The sequence below is a fragment of the Chanodichthys erythropterus genome, chromosome 9 (assembly GCF_024489055.1).
Source record: "Chanodichthys erythropterus isolate Z2021 chromosome 9, ASM2448905v1, whole genome shotgun sequence".
In the NCBI taxonomy this organism is placed as follows: domain Eukaryota; kingdom Metazoa; phylum Chordata; class Actinopteri; order Cypriniformes; family Xenocyprididae; genus Chanodichthys; species Chanodichthys erythropterus.
In genome coordinates, this window is record NC_090229.1 from 33,693,263 (window position 1) to 33,709,847 (window position 16,585).

General features: G+C 40.0%; 1 protein-coding gene across 1 annotated transcript; it reads right to left on the minus strand.

Moving 5' to 3' along the window:
- Positions 1-979: 979 nt before the first annotated feature.
- On the minus strand, positions 980-16,173 carry opn7d (opsin 7, group member d). Its single transcript, XM_067394040.1, has 6 exons — positions 16,071-16,173; positions 11,946-12,108; positions 10,760-10,887; positions 8,810-8,948; positions 4,505-4,700; positions 980-1,477 (listed from the first exon to the last, which is right to left on the minus strand). The coding sequence occupies exons 1-6, from the start codon at positions 16,156-16,158 to the stop codon at positions 980-982; spliced, it is 1,212 nt and encodes a 403-aa protein (XP_067250141.1). The 5' UTR covers positions 16,159-16,173.
- Between the last annotated feature and the right edge of the window lie 412 nt (positions 16,174-16,585).

Here is a 16,585-nt window from a genome sequence, read left to right on the forward strand (position 1 = left end):
TAAATTATATAAAAATATAAATAAATACATATACTTGTAAATATTTCTCAAATATATACCCAAATAAATGTGTTTGTATTTATATATACATAATAATAACTTTTACTTTGTATGCGATTAATCGTGATTAATCGTTTGACAGCCCTAATATTTTCACATATCATACGGAATGTTTTTAATCATTTGTAGGGCTTGTGTTGTTTGTTTTATGGATGTCTTGGTTAATCTGGCCAATAAAAGACTATTAAATACAACTCTTTCTTTTTATTATACAAATTTGTAATTTATTATACAAATTAGTTATTATAAGTATATTAAGTTATGATATTTTAAATAAACATTACAATGTCAAAAATATGTTTTAAAACATGAAACACATGCATGGATGGATTATTCACAATAACATAAATTACATGCATTTAGAAAATAGAAAATAAATAGGTGTAGTTTCATTTCATACCGAAATGTGGTTTATTCAACCGTATACTTAACTTTCAACAAATTCTTAATATTTACTATTTAGATGTACTTTCTGAGACAGGTTGATATAACTTAAAATGGAAGTTTGAGTCTACTTTTCAAAAATTAGTTGGCACAGCTATCTACGGAACTTGATAAAACTAAAAAATGCTTTGCTTCTTTTTTATTTCATTTATTTTTTTTATTTTATTTTTTTACAGTGAATGAATTGCAGATTTCTCTGAACAGATTTTCAGTGAAAGAGCTTAAGCTAGTCTTATAAAATGGCAGACGCCAGCAGTTGCTACGGTAGGATTGGTCAGTAACCTTTTTAAGGCGGGACTTAGATCAGGGTCAATTGTTTTGCAGTTCTAATACATGACATCCGTATCAGTGTTTTCTGACCACAGCTTGTCTGACAAGCTTATCTCTAGTGGCCAGAACTTTCATTTTGAGGCTGCCCATCCATCTATTCCTCGCATTCATCCTCATGCTGGCATGAGAAGAGCCTACAGGGCCTTCACAGAAGGTCAGCTTGCATCTTCTCTGGCATCTGACTCACAGTCACCTCGCTGTAGGATGTACCGATCAGCACACAGGCAGTTCTTTGAGGTGTGGTTTGTTGACAACGAGGGTCCGCCTCGATGCAATGAAGACAAGCCCCGTGGCTGTCTGCCAGGCCATTGGAGAGTCGAGTGGAGTTGCTAGCATCCTTGTTGCAGCGTATAGATGTTTGCCGATGAAGATCCTTCTCTCCAGGCACAGGGCTTCCTTTACATGGACTGGAACAAATTCGTCTGCGAATCTGAGCTGTGTCCCTGCTCAGAGATTTACGAAAGTTAGGCTTAAATACCAGGTACACCACAGGGTTGTAGATGGTGGAGGATTTTGCAAAGATAGCTGCCAAAGCAAAGGCAATGGGTGGGACATTATTGGACTCTCCAAATGCAGCCCACATTGCTACAACAGCATAAGGGCTCCACGCAGTCAGAAAACCAATGCATACTGCCACAGAGAGCTAAAAGAGAAACAAAAAATAACTTGTGAGAACATTTCCACATGTTCTGGAGAAAACATCTAAATGGGTCATTCTATATTTGTGGTGACAGATGGTGTCCCTTATCTTTGCTACAGTAGAAATACATTTTAATTGTCAATAAAACATACAGTCAAACATATTTAACATGTCTGTAGTGTTTCCATAATGGAAATTGACACTTTAAGTAAACAGGGAAATATATTTGGAGTACTTCTGACGGTTGCTCTTCTTTCTTAATAATTTCCATATATTTTGCTAGTTTTTTGACAATATCATGTTTCAAACTTTATTACAGTCTGTGGTGCTTGCATATTTGTAATATTTAGAATCAAAATTATGATATAGTATATAATGTTATTAATACTTCCAAAATACCCAATGACCTTGAAACTAGCACAATGGTAGCATCCATTTTATTTACCTTGAAGACAGTAAGACTACAAATAAAAACACTAAAATGATTTGTCAACAGGATTTCATTCAAATTGCTTGAAAATTTAATTGTCATTAAGCTTTTATTTTTGATCTGCCATGTGGAAACTATTTAAAAAAAGCATATCCATAAATTATATTATTATGTAAGAATGACACATAGTTTGACTAATTTCTGCCTCTCATTTGTCACTCCAAATAAAGAACGACCTAATATACACACAGCTTAAAGATCTTCTCTGACTCTGCATGTGTAATGACGTGTGGAATTTTTCCCTACCCTTAAGGTAGGGACCAACGCCAAAGAACTAGCGCTGATGAAAGCCGACTGTGGCGTCGCCTCGCGTCGCCTGTGTCGGGGCAAAAACACTGCACAGACTACAGCTGACGGCCAACTAGCACGTACATTCTGTGCCTGCGTGAGAGGACATGACTCTTCATTACCAGCAGGTTGCAGTAGTCTGTGTTCGGCATTCAAAAAGGGAAACCGGAAGAGCTAGAACTGTGGATTAGAGATGCGTGGATCAGCTCTAACATCACCCAAATCCGCTGTTAAAAATAAATCATTCACCTGCCACCCAACTGAATGTATGGGTGTACTCACATTAGGCGCTCTGAACCGTGCCCGAGCACGTTTGACCCCCAAAGCCTGGTTCTTTTGACAAGTGTGATCACTCCGTTTCGTGCCCGGGTGCAGTTCATTTATCTGGCCCTGGCCCTCCTGGAAGAGGTGGGCCAGAGCACGGTTCGGTTGGGCTCAAGTGCGGTTCGCATGCAGTGTGACAGCTGCTAATTTGTGTGCGTTACTGTCATCATTATGATGGCAAACATCTTTATTACTACTCTGATAGTATACTTATCAGTTCATATAATTAATTATAACGGGTCTGATTCTCACCTATGATGAACAGGAATTGTAGTTTGCGAGTAAAGCTGCAAATTCCTCCATTAATGTCAGCTGCCTTTGTAATCCTCTGATATGTGCAAGAGAAAATCGCTGTGCGGCATAAATGACAATACATTAGGCAGTATCTTAGCGAAAGTGCATTTCTTCCTGTTTTCTTCCATTCAGAAAGTTACATCGTATATGACGTAAGCGTGCTCCGGCCCGAAACGTTAAGGGGAAGTGGGGGCAATCGCGCTCGGGCTCGGATCAAGGCAACCGTGCCTAGTGTGAGTACATCCTATGATTTAGATATCCGCACTCGATTGTCACATTACAATCATTCTAATTCTCTGTGATAAGCATAATGAATAAATATATGAGTAATTTGGATGTAAAATGGACCTTCCAGAAAACTCTCCTACGGATTCAGAAATGCTCCGTAAACATCAGATTTACACAAAAATCCATTCTGCTCATGTTTCATGAATGAGGCCCAGTATTTTTCTTTCCTTCCATTTGTTTTTAATTCTCCTTTTTGAAATTTCTCTAGGATCTGTTTTTCCTCCATTGCTGCTTAATTATGTAACTGCGTAGCTTAATGAGATTCTGCAAATTAAGAAGAAGAAGCTTTAAACTTTAAGCTTTAAACACAATAATATTTCCATCAATATGTTTGAAAACACTTTTAGCAGAATAATTTCTGTTAAGCTTGTGTATATTTTTAGTTAAAGCTGTTAAGTTATTAAGCAATATCTCATGTAGGTTTTTAACTTTGTGGCACGGTTTCACAGACAGGATTAGGCCTTAGTTCAATTAGGGCATTTAAGCAGCTTTTATAAACTTTCACTAGAAGAAAACATTACTGGTGTGCATCTTAAGACAAAACAATGGCACTGTCATATTTTAAGATCTGTCAGTCCAAGTTACTTTCAGTTAAATCAGCTCAAACATGCATTTTAGTCTAGCTTAAGACTTGTCTGTGAAACCGGTGGTGTGTTTTATATAATAACAACTAGGCATATTCTCTAGGCATGTTTTCCTTGATTGATTCTCCCTGAAGATACATTGTTGTTGAAAACGAAATTAAAACGTGAAAGTGAAAATGTTTGTTGCATTTAACTGTGAAATGAGAGTTCCGTGTCTTTATTAAAATCAACACATTATTGATTTATCTCACGTGCGATCTGCCTGTAATTAATTGGAATGTTATTTTTTATTACTTGGGCCGTCTTACCCACAGATTATCTGCAGTGTCCATGGATATAACCGCAATTCGCGCATCACTACTGTGGATATACAAAGCAAGCAGCGCTTTACACCAGTCTTGCTCATAACAGACGGATTCGTATAGCTTTTTCAATTATGTCTGTTAAGTTGTCACTGACATTGTCAGCCCTTGGTTATTATTAAAATAATCCACTGTTCAAATGACAACAATGACAAGTGTCTGTAGTGTGTTCCCTCTTTGCTTTTGTCAGTTCCATTTTTTGATTCGTTAAGCTGAACAGCCAATCTTTCTCATCAATGAGCTTCACCGGCGATTCGACATGCAGAATCGGTGCAGAACACACCAAAAAACCTAAGCCGACCGATGCTCAAACAAGAACTGAGACATTGCCTAACGGCCGACCGTTGGCTTGGTGTGTCCCAGGCTTTTAGTATTGTCCTGTGATGTTTTACCCTCTCACCTTCACGATGAGGATGTGTGCATTTGTTGTCTTGGTCTGTGGTGACACGTGTTGCTGTACTGCCTGCCGTGACCCTCGTACGGTGATGAGGATCAGGATGTAGGAGAGTAGGATGACGGTAAGAGGCAGGGCATAGCAGAAGAGGAACAGGCAGATAATATAGGACATGGACAGAGCGTCCTCGCCTGGTGCATACCTGAAAGTTGAATAGAGAACAGGACATATCATAGTGATGGTAAACAGGTGCACTGCACCCCAACTTTAACCACATTTAACAGTACATTAGCAACATGCTAACGAAAGATTTAGAAAGACAATTTACAAATATCACTAAAAATATCATGATATCATGGATCATGTCAGTTATTATTGCTCCATCTGCCATTTTTTGCTATTCTCCTTGCTCGCTTACCTAGTCTGATGATTCAGCTGTGCACATCCTGATGTCCTGCCCTTGTCTAATGCCTTGAACATGGGCAGGTATATGCAAATATTGGGGGCGTACATATTAATGATCCTGACTGTTATGTTGGTGTTATGTTGAGATTCACCTGTTCTTCGGAGATCTTTTAAATAAATGAGATTTATATAAGGAGGAGGAAACAATGGTGTTTGAGACTCACTATATGTCATTTCCATGTACTGAACTCTTGTTATTCAACTATGCCCAGGTAAATTCAATTTTCCATTCTACGGCACCTTTAAGGTGAGCAGAATGGCACAGTGAAAGAGTGCTAGGCCCATAACCCAGAAATCATCATCTGCTTTGGATCCTTTCTTACAAAGAGGCCCAACCCATAAATATGGAGTGAATTCCATGGTCCAGGCATAAAAAACAAAACCTGGACCTGGAACTTATGCAATACTGCATGAATGTTCTGAGAAGCTGTTCATCTAGATCATATGTGTCAAACTTCACTCCTGGAGGGCCACTGTCCTGCAGATTGTAGCTCCAACCAGCTCCAAAACACCTGCCTGGAAGTTTCTAGTAACACAAAGACCTTGATTAGCTGGTTCATGTGTGTTAAATTAGGGTTGGAGCTAAAGTCTGAAGGACAGTGGTCCTCCAGGAACTGAGTTTGACACTCCTGATCTAGATTATTAAGTTTGTTGGCTTTGTTTAAATGCCTAGCATGTTGGTATCACTAGACCACCAGAACGAGACGGAGAATTATAGGGGTAAAAATAGGCATTATCCTTAAACCAGGGTTCAATTCTTATCTGGGGTGTGTTTAAGCAGTGTTGTGGCCTAATCTATGAAAAGCAGTTAATGTGGGTTCTGAACTCACATGTTGTTTTGAAGACACATGGGAATGGGAGCTTTTGCGGCAAGCAGAATGGAGCAGTGGAAGCATGCTGGAACTATAGGTTGCTTCTCATTTCTTATTTGTGCATCCTCGTTTCCTTTCTTCACGTCTTAGCTCCACCCCCTTAGGGTATGAGGGAAGTATACACCTATGTATCCACACTCATGACTCCTCAGGAAGCTTCCTCGCTCCTTGTCTCCTCACGGTGCAATAAGAGAATTGAGATGCCTCAAGATGCCTGAGTTCGATTGGTTTCCAGGTCACAAGATGGAGGACGTAGGAGCAAGGAAACAAGGAAGCATCAATTTGAGTATTGAGAAGCACCCATAGAGTGCTGCAGGGATGAAGTTTCTAGGCCAACCTTTAAGTTAGCATTACCCTGGTTCCCTTGACAAAAAAAGTATCTGCTTTAAAGTATAAACACAATGGGCCTCATCCCTGAAACACAAATTATGTTTGTGTGGCCGGCAGACGTCCGTGAGGGTATTTGTTTATTTTGAATTAAAGTTATGTTTATTCGCCGGTTCCCGCCTCCTCCTTCCTTTTCTACGAACTTTGTAACATTGGTGCCTAAACCCGGGAGGAAGAAGGGAAATGATGTCGAAGAGCCCTCGCTGCTTAGGGGGATCGCGGTGCTGCAGAGGTCGGGCAGCGCGGGAGTGAAGCCCATGAGTGGCTGCCCGAGGTGGTGGTGCTGGAGCCTAGTGACAGGTGGGACGGAGAGTTCGATGCCGTGCTCCTGGGACGAGGTGGGGTGGCTGCCATTTAGGAGGGAGCAGAGGAGTCGCTGTCGTCCGCCGTGGGCCGGAGCCTGCTACTGTCCGCCATGAAGAGGAAGAGCCTCTCGGCCGGCTGAGGACCGAGCGGCAGTTTGTCTGGGAACCAGACCAAGAATATTTTTTTCTCTCTTTTTCCTTCCTTCCCTTTTTCGTTCTGTCGCTCCCTGTGCTTTCGTCTCCTTTCTCTCGTCTCGTCTGTCCTTACCCCCAGGTGCTGCGGCCACCGAGACAGGCCCCGGGGGGAGTAGAGCGCAGTCTCGGGAGCACCCCCCGGCCTGCGAGGGGCGATGGGGGTATGTGGCAAGCAGGGCGGGCGAGAGCCGTGAGGGAACGGCGCAAGATAATGAGCTCCACCTGCGAGGCGCACCGGCCTTGAGTCTCTCACAGAGGAGCTCCGGAAGCATAAAAGGAGGAGCGCCGACAGTGAAGTACGAGAGAGGACCAGGCCTGGATATTATTTTATGTTTTATTATGTTTGTGTGGCCGAGAGTTCAACTTTAAGTAAAATGCAGCAGTGGTCGTTACTGTCATTTTTTATCCAGCCGTCACAGTCACAATCACAGTGGAGCAGGAGGCGGGACAAATACTACACCGACCAACCAACGAAGTTAATATTGCTGGTTATTTCATTTTTATATTAAGTAATATTCTTCAAAATGAGCATGCCCTAATTACGAATGATTGGAATGTCTCATACACCCTTTGTTGTACCATTTAGCCACTTGTAAGCGACCACCTTTTTCATGACATAAAATTTACATAAAAGTTTACAAAAAATCATACGTTTCTGTTAACCACAGACCTTATTTCAGGCATTAAACCAAAACCTATGAATACAGACCCATTGATTTTGGGATGATGATGGATGAAGGATGAAGTGCAAAAATGCTTACACACTTCCGGATTTTTAGAACTCGTTCTTGCGGCACTCTATTCAACAGTTTAGAAAACACAAAGACTCTTTGTCTTGGAACTATAGCAATACTGCATGAATGTTCTGAGAAGCTGTTGAAGTAGCCATTCACCTAGATGACAAGTTTGCTGGCCTTTTTCGTATGTCTAGCTTGTTGGTTTCACTGGGCCATCTGACCAATTCTGCTCCTGGAGGACCAACATCCTGAAGAGTTTAGCTCCAACCTGACCTAACACACTTGTCTGGAATTTCTAATAATCCTGAAAACATTCATTAGCTGTTTCAGTCATGTTTAATTAGGGTTGAAGCTGAACTCTGCAGGATAGAGTTTATCCAGGAGGAGGTTTGGACATTCCTTCTATAGCCACTGTTTATAGAAGAGGTGCCCAATTCTGTTCCTGGAGTGCTACCTTCCTGTAGAATTCGGTTCCAACCCTACTCCAACACTCCTGTTTGTAATTATCAAGTGTTCCTGACATCTTAATTAGCTGGTTTAGGTGTGTTTGATAGGTCTGGAGCTGAATTTTGCAGGAACCTTCAGATCTCAAGGAACAGCATTGGTATATAGAATTAACGTTCTGAGAAGCTGTTAAACTACTTATTCACTGAGATGACTGTGTTTGTAGGCCTTGTTCAAATGCACAGCATTTGTCACTGCGCCACCTGACTGAGACTTAGAATTATTGGGGACAAATAATACACAGATTGTTTTTCCTGTCTACACTCCACTATCCTATACACAAATGCAACAAAATCTAAAAATAAAATCCTAAAGAAAAAATGTAGTTATTTTGTTAGAGTGCAGCCATGTGAGCTCAATAGAACATGCAGTGCATTAGATTACTTTAATAAGTGTGATATTTTTTGATGTTAAAATACTTTATCCTCTCCCAGTTTAATTTGCAACTATAAATAAGCCATTTGTAGGCTGACTTTCTGTGGCACTATAAAAACTGTCAAAGTGATCACATTTAAATTTTTCCCTTGGCAGATGATAACAGGCAACAACAAAAAAAAATTCAATATACTTGCATTTACAGAGGAACCTGAGCCATAAAAAGAACAGAATATAAGTCTCTAGATAAGAACAGGGCTCTTTTGATTTGGGTAAGTAACCACCCAAACACACCTAAGAAAATACTCAGAACACCTAAATAACTACAATGCCCTTTGCCCAGGCAATTACACAGAACACTTTAGCATTGAGGCAGCAAGTGATGATGCCACTAATTACACACATCACCTTTAGGCTGACTGTTTCTGAGAATCCTTTAGTGTTTCCATTAACATCCTTCCAGGCACTTACCAGTCTATGCAGCATGCTGTCCCATAGGGTTCAGGGCCATATTGACCCCAATTTGCCAAGGGACCTATAGCAAACACCATGGCATAGCACCACACCCCCACAATCATCAGACAGGCATGAGAGTAGGAGAATTTGTTTCCTGTTAAAGGAAAGCAAATACATAGAAGCATTAATTTAGCACAAAGTATCGATCACTTTCAAATGTTTTAATGCTGTGTTGGAGAACATTACAGTACTTTTAATCTATAGATTAGAAACAGAAATCGAAAATTGAAACATTTTGAAACCAAACTTTTAGAATTGCACCACTTCCTGTTGCCCTAATCCATTTATTTCTTACATGCTCTTATGAGGGCATGTATTCTGTAACAAGAAAGCTATGCTTTGGTAAGATGAGTTATCTAACATCAGTCCTCCTTATTCTTGCAATGTTGTCAAAAGTACACAAATAAATTCTTAGAATAACAGTTCTTTTTTATTTTAAATGCTTACCTTTTGGAAAGGAGACCATAGAACATCAAAGTCATAAACAATAGTGGGTAAAACTTTATAATAACTACATGCTATGAAGCATTACTTAAAAGGGACATATAATGCCCCTTTTACAAGATGTAATTAAGTTCTCTGGCATTTTCGCGTGTGTCCCTTTAAATGCAAATGAGCTGCTTTCCAAAAGAGGGCAGCGCTTTAACAGCTCAGGCTTCGGTTGCTCAACAACAACAAAGCTGGAGAATCTCACACAGCCAAAATGAGGATTGTCAGTAACGGTGTTCAGCCTTACATTGTTCAAACTAGAGTTGACACAGATGGAGAGACTCAGACAGATGTTACAGAATGAAACTGGACGTTTCTGAATGGTTAGTGGATACATTTGTAGTTGCTGTAGACTAGCACTAACAACTCTTCCTCTTCTCTAAAGCAGCCCAACATGACCTTGCCCCTTTGTTGCATGTTCTCAGGGGCAGGGTTTATGTAAATTTTAGAAGAAGCTTATTGTAGTCCCTACCAGCCATGTGCTCCAGTCCGAATTCTTTAAAAGAAAATATCTCACTCAAACAGCAGCAAGTTAAAACAAAATCATGATCAACCACCCCGTTAAGCATTATTAAATAGTTAATTCATCATTTATAAAGCATTAATAGGCATTAATAAGCTGTTTATAAATACAGTTATAAATGCTTTGTTCTTGATTTATAAGCATATCCATAATGTTTAATAATTGTATTTTCATACTTTATTAGTGATCAATTTATCATTTCTAAATTAAGTATTATTATCTACAAACCAGTTATTTAGGAGTTGTCAGTGGTTCATAAGATCATTTTGAAAATGTAAGTAAATGATTAATCGAAATGTACATTTATAAGTCTTATTGAGACGAATGGGAATGTGCTACTTGGTTACACCCAACAGTATACTAGCTTATAATACATACTATATTACTCTCTCACATCTCTCAGGTGCAGAGTTAAAGAACCACAACTTATCTGGCAATATGCCCTCTAAAATCTTTCGCTGCATCCCAAATGTGTTTGCTTCTCTTCCACCCATAGAATCCATCTGTTGTCCACCTGCTGTCCTTTTTGCCATCGTAATCTCTGTTCTCAAGCTGCTGATAAACTGCTCAATTTGAATTATCTCCTCTCTCCCACACACACCTTCATCTTTTCAAGTCAATCAAAAGTTGAAACTCTAATGAGGCCAACAGCTCCTGTCCATACGTATTGACCAGAAGTCGAACAAACACTGGGCATCTAGACCCTGATGAAAATGAGAATATCCAGTGAATACACTGGAGAAAGCCATAAGGTAATGAATTTTCCTTTAGGGTGCATCACGGCAGGACAGAAGGGTTGCATGCAGCTGCATCCGATTCTTAATTAAGATACGGAGGAGGGCTAGGGAGGAAGACAAACGTATTCTGGTGTGAAAGGTGTCGAGGAAGAATACCGTAGTTCGGGAAGCAGACTTTGAGGCAGCAGACGGACGACAGAGCAGTGAGATTTGTCAGGCTGGATAAGCCGAAGAGGACGCCACATACAGCATAGCATAAACATGTCAGCTCTCCAAACAACCACCTGAGAGAATGAGAGAGATTTGCATTTACATTTATGCATTTGGCAGACTGAGAGAGGCAAGTAAAAGTACAATGATGATTGTGTTTGCTACGAAGTCCCTAGGGACATGGTGGTGGAAAAAAAATATGAGATGGGAGGAAAAATTATAGGTCAATATGTCAAATGTTTTGCTTTCCCCCAAGAAACTTTGTGTTTGCTCGAAAAATGTTTGAGTTCCCCTGAGAAATCTTTCTTTGAAATCGTTCTTTGAAATATTTTTTCTCCCATCTCATATTTTCCCATCACCATGTCCCTTTAGGGGCTCCTTAGGTTTCACTATAGCCATCTTAACATTAATGTGGCACAGTAACCAAATCTGAAATGGTGTAAAATCTTTACCAGAGAGTTTTGAATGTCACACAGAGACAACATATATGTTAAACAGCTGAGTAACATGGAAAACAATGAATCATATGCACATTGTTATAGGAGCTTGTTAAAAAGGTACTAATTGAAAATTTGAACATTTAATAATTTAAATAATTTAAATTGAATAATTTCATATTTAATAATTGATACTATTTCTTGTCATTTTATTTCTCGAAATTCAATTTATCACACATTGTGACTTCATATCACAATTAAAACAAATTTTTTCTCATAATTTCAAATTGATTTCTTGAAATTGTGTATCTCACAATTACAACTTTATTTCTAAAAATTGCGATTTTGATATGGAAAAAGGTTTTCAAGTATTGCAGATTCTAGTACTAGCACAAAAAAACAAGACATATTCTGATTGTCATGATAACAGCAAAGTCTAGCACTGTGTCTCAACTGTCTGCAACACAATAAAATGACAAGCGAGTCACTGTGCTGTTGGTTATTAGGAGATGTTCCTACTCAACTGCAGTGTCCAACTGTATAAGGTTTGTCATGTTGTGGCACAGTGTTAGGCAGTTCTGCTGCAGCTTTAGACCTGTGTCAATGGAATGGCACATCGTAGCTGCCTTAGACTTTGTCTCTGATACTATGGGGTTGGCATATTTTAGCACAGATTTCTTGAAGCATCTGCCTACTTGTGAGCAAACGCTGATGGAATCGCCAAGGGAAAGAGTGTAACTGTCATTCCAAGGTCACTGATAGATAAATTTATTATGAAGAACTCTGCGGGCTTCAGAGACGATCTCTTACGATACGCAACAAGGAGCAGGATGCCATTTCCCAAAAGCGACAGAATACCTGAAAAGAGAAAGAAATGCATTAAGTAAACAGTCACTACCACAAGCAGTTTGTTTATCCTTGTTCTAACCCCTAGCTTCCTTTTTACTGTTTGCTCTGACAGCTTGGCAAGAAGTAAAACTGCAATGTTTTATTCTTGCACTTTACGATTCGAAGCCGCTCTTTAAACTGCCGATCTCTGAATGATTGATCCTTGATAATTTAATGTTTGCAATACAGTATTGTGAACATGAAAGTATCCTCCCCCTCTTCAAGGTGACTCCTGGTGCCATAACCGTATTATGAGGGTTAGAGTCTTGACCAGCAGAGGGACAGATGTCCAGGGTGAAGCAGATGGAGAAGGACAGACATGTTCACAAGTCCCTAAAGGCCAAGTCCAAGTCAGGTCTCAAAACTTTGAGGTCCAGGGCTGCGTTCCAGTTCGGTTTTTAAATGCCCTTCCCTCGCTAACTTCACTCGGTCTCGTTGACTCGGATGTACGTCATTGCTTACATTGCACGAGTGCCCACTTCTGGCGGAACCTTTGTATGGGCTGAACTGGAACGTCCTAAGCCCTTGATCACTTGGAATCCGCAATGGAGCTGATTTATTATTTATTTGTTCCCCTTACAAAATTGTTTAATACAGCATTCTATATGTATATATGTGTGTTTTAAATGTTTAAAAAATAATTAATATATCACAGAGTTGTTTGTGGTGGGGTTAATTAAACGCGATATGCGGTGACATCACAATCGTGTTGCATTGTGGGTTATGGAGCTGCCTGAAGTGTACATATGAAGTAGACTCGCTCCCTCTGTCAAAATCAAGGGAGCGAGGGTCTGTCCATATAAACTTCCCTCGTCCACTTCACGAAGTGGAACGCACTTCAAAATGGCGGCAGGGATTCCCCCGAGGGGAAGTGTGTAGGGAAGTTCGCGAGTGCGTGTCTAAAACCGAACTGGAACACAGCCCAGGTCAAGTCTCAAGCCTTTGATGTCTAGGTCAAGTCTCAAGTCTTTGAGGTCCAAGTCAATCTCAGGTCTCTGCTCTATTTTTAGTGATAGTTCTTCCAGCACAAGCACAATAAAGTCCACAAAAGTATTACTTAAATCATTAATTTAATTTTTATATTTATATCAATGTTTTTGTCCGGAGACAGGAGTAACAACTGCAGATTATGAGTTACCTGCGGTTAGTCCGACATAATGAATCCACTAACACGATACAGCGTATTCCGGTGGTAAACACTTGTGTTCCAATACTCGTGGCACGAGTTTTGGGAGGCATTCCCCTTGAAAGGAGGGGGAGGTTGTTCTTACGCATGCGCTCATTTCAAAAACTCAGTAACAGTCTTTGGTTTCTCAGTTGACGAAAATATCCTCTTTATCACCTTTAAGTGTGACTCAAGTCCAAGTCGCAGACTTGAGTTTCCACCTCTGGAGCAGGATACCACCAGGATGGAGCATATGGTGCAGGAGACCACCAGGGTGAAGCAGAAGGAGCAGGAGACCACCAGTGCGGAGAAAGAGACCACCAGAGCAGAACAGAAGGAGCAGGAGACCACCAGGGTGGAGCAGAAGGAGCAATAGACCACCAGGGCAGAGCAGAAGGAGCAGGAGACCACCAGGTTGGAGCAGACAGAACAACAGACCACTAGAAAGGATTATGGATCTTGCAGCGGAATTTACTGCCTTCGCCCATGAAGGGCTTCCTGTTTTGGAATATAATGTTCGCTTTTGCCAGCTCACCCAGGGCTCTCATTTTGATGATAAGACTCTCAAATCATTATACTGGGTTGATGCAAATTATTATAACCCGTTGGACTTACCTGAAATTAGTAAAGGAACATGGAGAGAACCCTTACTTAAGTGTCTGGAATGCACGTACCCCCTGTTGATTTTGTCCAATACTGCCAATACTGATAACGAGCCTGATCCCAATGCAGACCAAGAGACCCAGAAAATGTATGCCATGGACCCTGTGCCTGAGCCAGTGCCTGCAATGGAGCCAGAGCCTGCAGCCTCATCCATCCCTGAAACAAAACCTGCTGTCCAGTTTGACCAGGTGTGTGAGCTGGTTTATAATCTCTGTCAGTGGGAGTTTTAGTGGATCTGGATGACGAAGAGTGGCTTATTGACTTGGATTCAGAAGAGCCATTTCCCTCTCTTGTCCCCACCCAAGAACCTCTTCCTCTTCTGGTGATCCAGTTCAGTCTCCAGTCTTCTTCTTCATTGCCGCTGGTCTTGCCAAGCTCCAAGTCTTCTTTCCTTTTAATTCGTCTCCACTGGCCCTGCCCTGCTTCAAGTCTTCATTGTCACTGATGGTCCCACCCAGTCTCCCATTTCCCTCCTCCTCCAAGTAAGCCATCCACTTCTTTGATGTTGGCAATGCTGGTCTCATATGGCTCCTCGGCTCCTCCACTGACCAGACCATTGATGTTACAATGCCTTAAGCCTCCCGGTCTTCAGCTCTGCCGTCGTGTATGGATCCCCTGGCTCCGCCTCAAACCTCCGAGCCCACAGCTCATCGGCAAGTCTGATCCACTTTCGCTCCCTTGGGTCCACCTGGCACCATCATCCTTCTTGCTCCACATGGCTTCCTCATTCCTCCGCCTCCACCTTGGTCAGTCGTTGCTCTACCTCTGCCACAGACTTTAAGGCCATAGGTCAACATCAACATCATTGTCACTATTTTCCTCCTTATCATTGGTTGTCATGGTTATTCAATGATTCATTGATTATCTCACAACTGTTTCATATTCAGTTAATTATCTTGAGTATATATTCTCAGTTCTTTCAGTTCTTTATCTAGTGTTGTTTGTGTTTTACGCATAATGTTTAATTTGTTTCTGTATTGGATATCTTTCTGTTGTTTTATTTAATAATTGTTTATGCTGCTAAAGGTCTGCTATGCCTCACGTCATTATCTTCTTCATCATGTAAGGGTTAGTAGAATAAATTGACATGTACTTGCAAATTTACTTATAGTCATTAGAATGTCTGTTGGGGAGCATCAAATGTGTTAGCAGATATTAAACAGACAGTCTACTAATACTCTAATGACTGGTGCTTGACTACCTAAATAAAGTGTTACCTAAAATTTTAGTTCAATTCCAGAGTTTGAATTCAGGTAGCTGGCAGAATTTACTTTAATAATACTTTAAACTTAAATTTAAGGAAGTTGAATGAAACACAACTGTTTAATTGTGACGTCAATTGCCATGGGTTCCCTAAGAAATTCCATGTGGTTTTTTAGAATAATGGTTTTGGTTTTATGATTTTGATTTATTAATGTGCAGTTCATCAAGCATGTAACCTCACACCCTGGTAGCTGTAATGCTTATTTAGCAATGCTATAATGTGATTAAGCCTCTGTCAATACCTTGGGATGGTTCATGTAATGATTGCATGCTATTTAGATATTTCAAGGTCATCCCCAAGAGCAAATCACAGCTAACCATTCAAGGAATGGCAGTTTAGCAGCAATATGAGAGACCATCAGACTAATGATTAAGGTTATACTTTCAAACCTGAGTGCTATTCTAATGTGAAGAACATTTTGCTTTCTGGGTCAATGGCATTTTTTGTCCTATCTATTAATTTATTCAAACATACATTAAATACATACAGACTGTGTTAAGGTCAATTCTCTTAAAGTATCAGATAAAAAAAAGTAAAAAATGTTTATTTTAATTTATTTCTTTTTAGAATAATGATTAGGATGGCTACACATGCATTCAAATTGTAAGGCAAACATAGTTTTTTACTTTGTGGCAACACCATTTAGAGTCATTATAGAGTCAAACTTTTGTTGAAAATGGTAGCGTTTTTCAAAAACATATGAAACCAATATGAACAAATCATCCCATTATTTCTCTCTCTCCCTCAAATTTCCCGTCATTCCTAACCACTCTATAAACAAAGTCTAAAAAGTCTATAAATAATATAAAAACAGTATCACTTGTAAGTGAGTGGACTCACAAAAAGTTGTGTATAAGGAACCCATGAAGACATCGTGTTCCTTAGGGATTTTGGAAACAAAAAGAGTAGTTTCCGAGGTATTTCCCATCTGCAAAGAAGACAAGACAAGAAGTTTAGATAAACAGTGGAAAAAGGATGAAGCTGAAACCATGGTGTGAGCTGAGGGTTTTCAGGGCTTAATCAGGGGACTTTGTGGTTCAATGAGCGTTTTGGTGAGACCATTACAATTGAGATTAGCAGCTCATCTCTCTGTGAAAAGAGACAGATTCCCACTCACAGCTAATGCCAACACAAAAATGTCCAGTCCTTTTGTTTTATGGAACATGTAAAGGAGGGAAAGGGATTCTTAATACTGTAGCTTTGAGTACTTTTAGAAAATAAACTCTCCTAAAACACAATGTTTTCACATAAAGTAAGAAGGCTTTGAATTATGCACTCAAAATATATGGACTACATTTATAATTCAACTTTTTTTTTATTGTTCAACAGTCAAAAATTCCAAAGAAAAATCACCA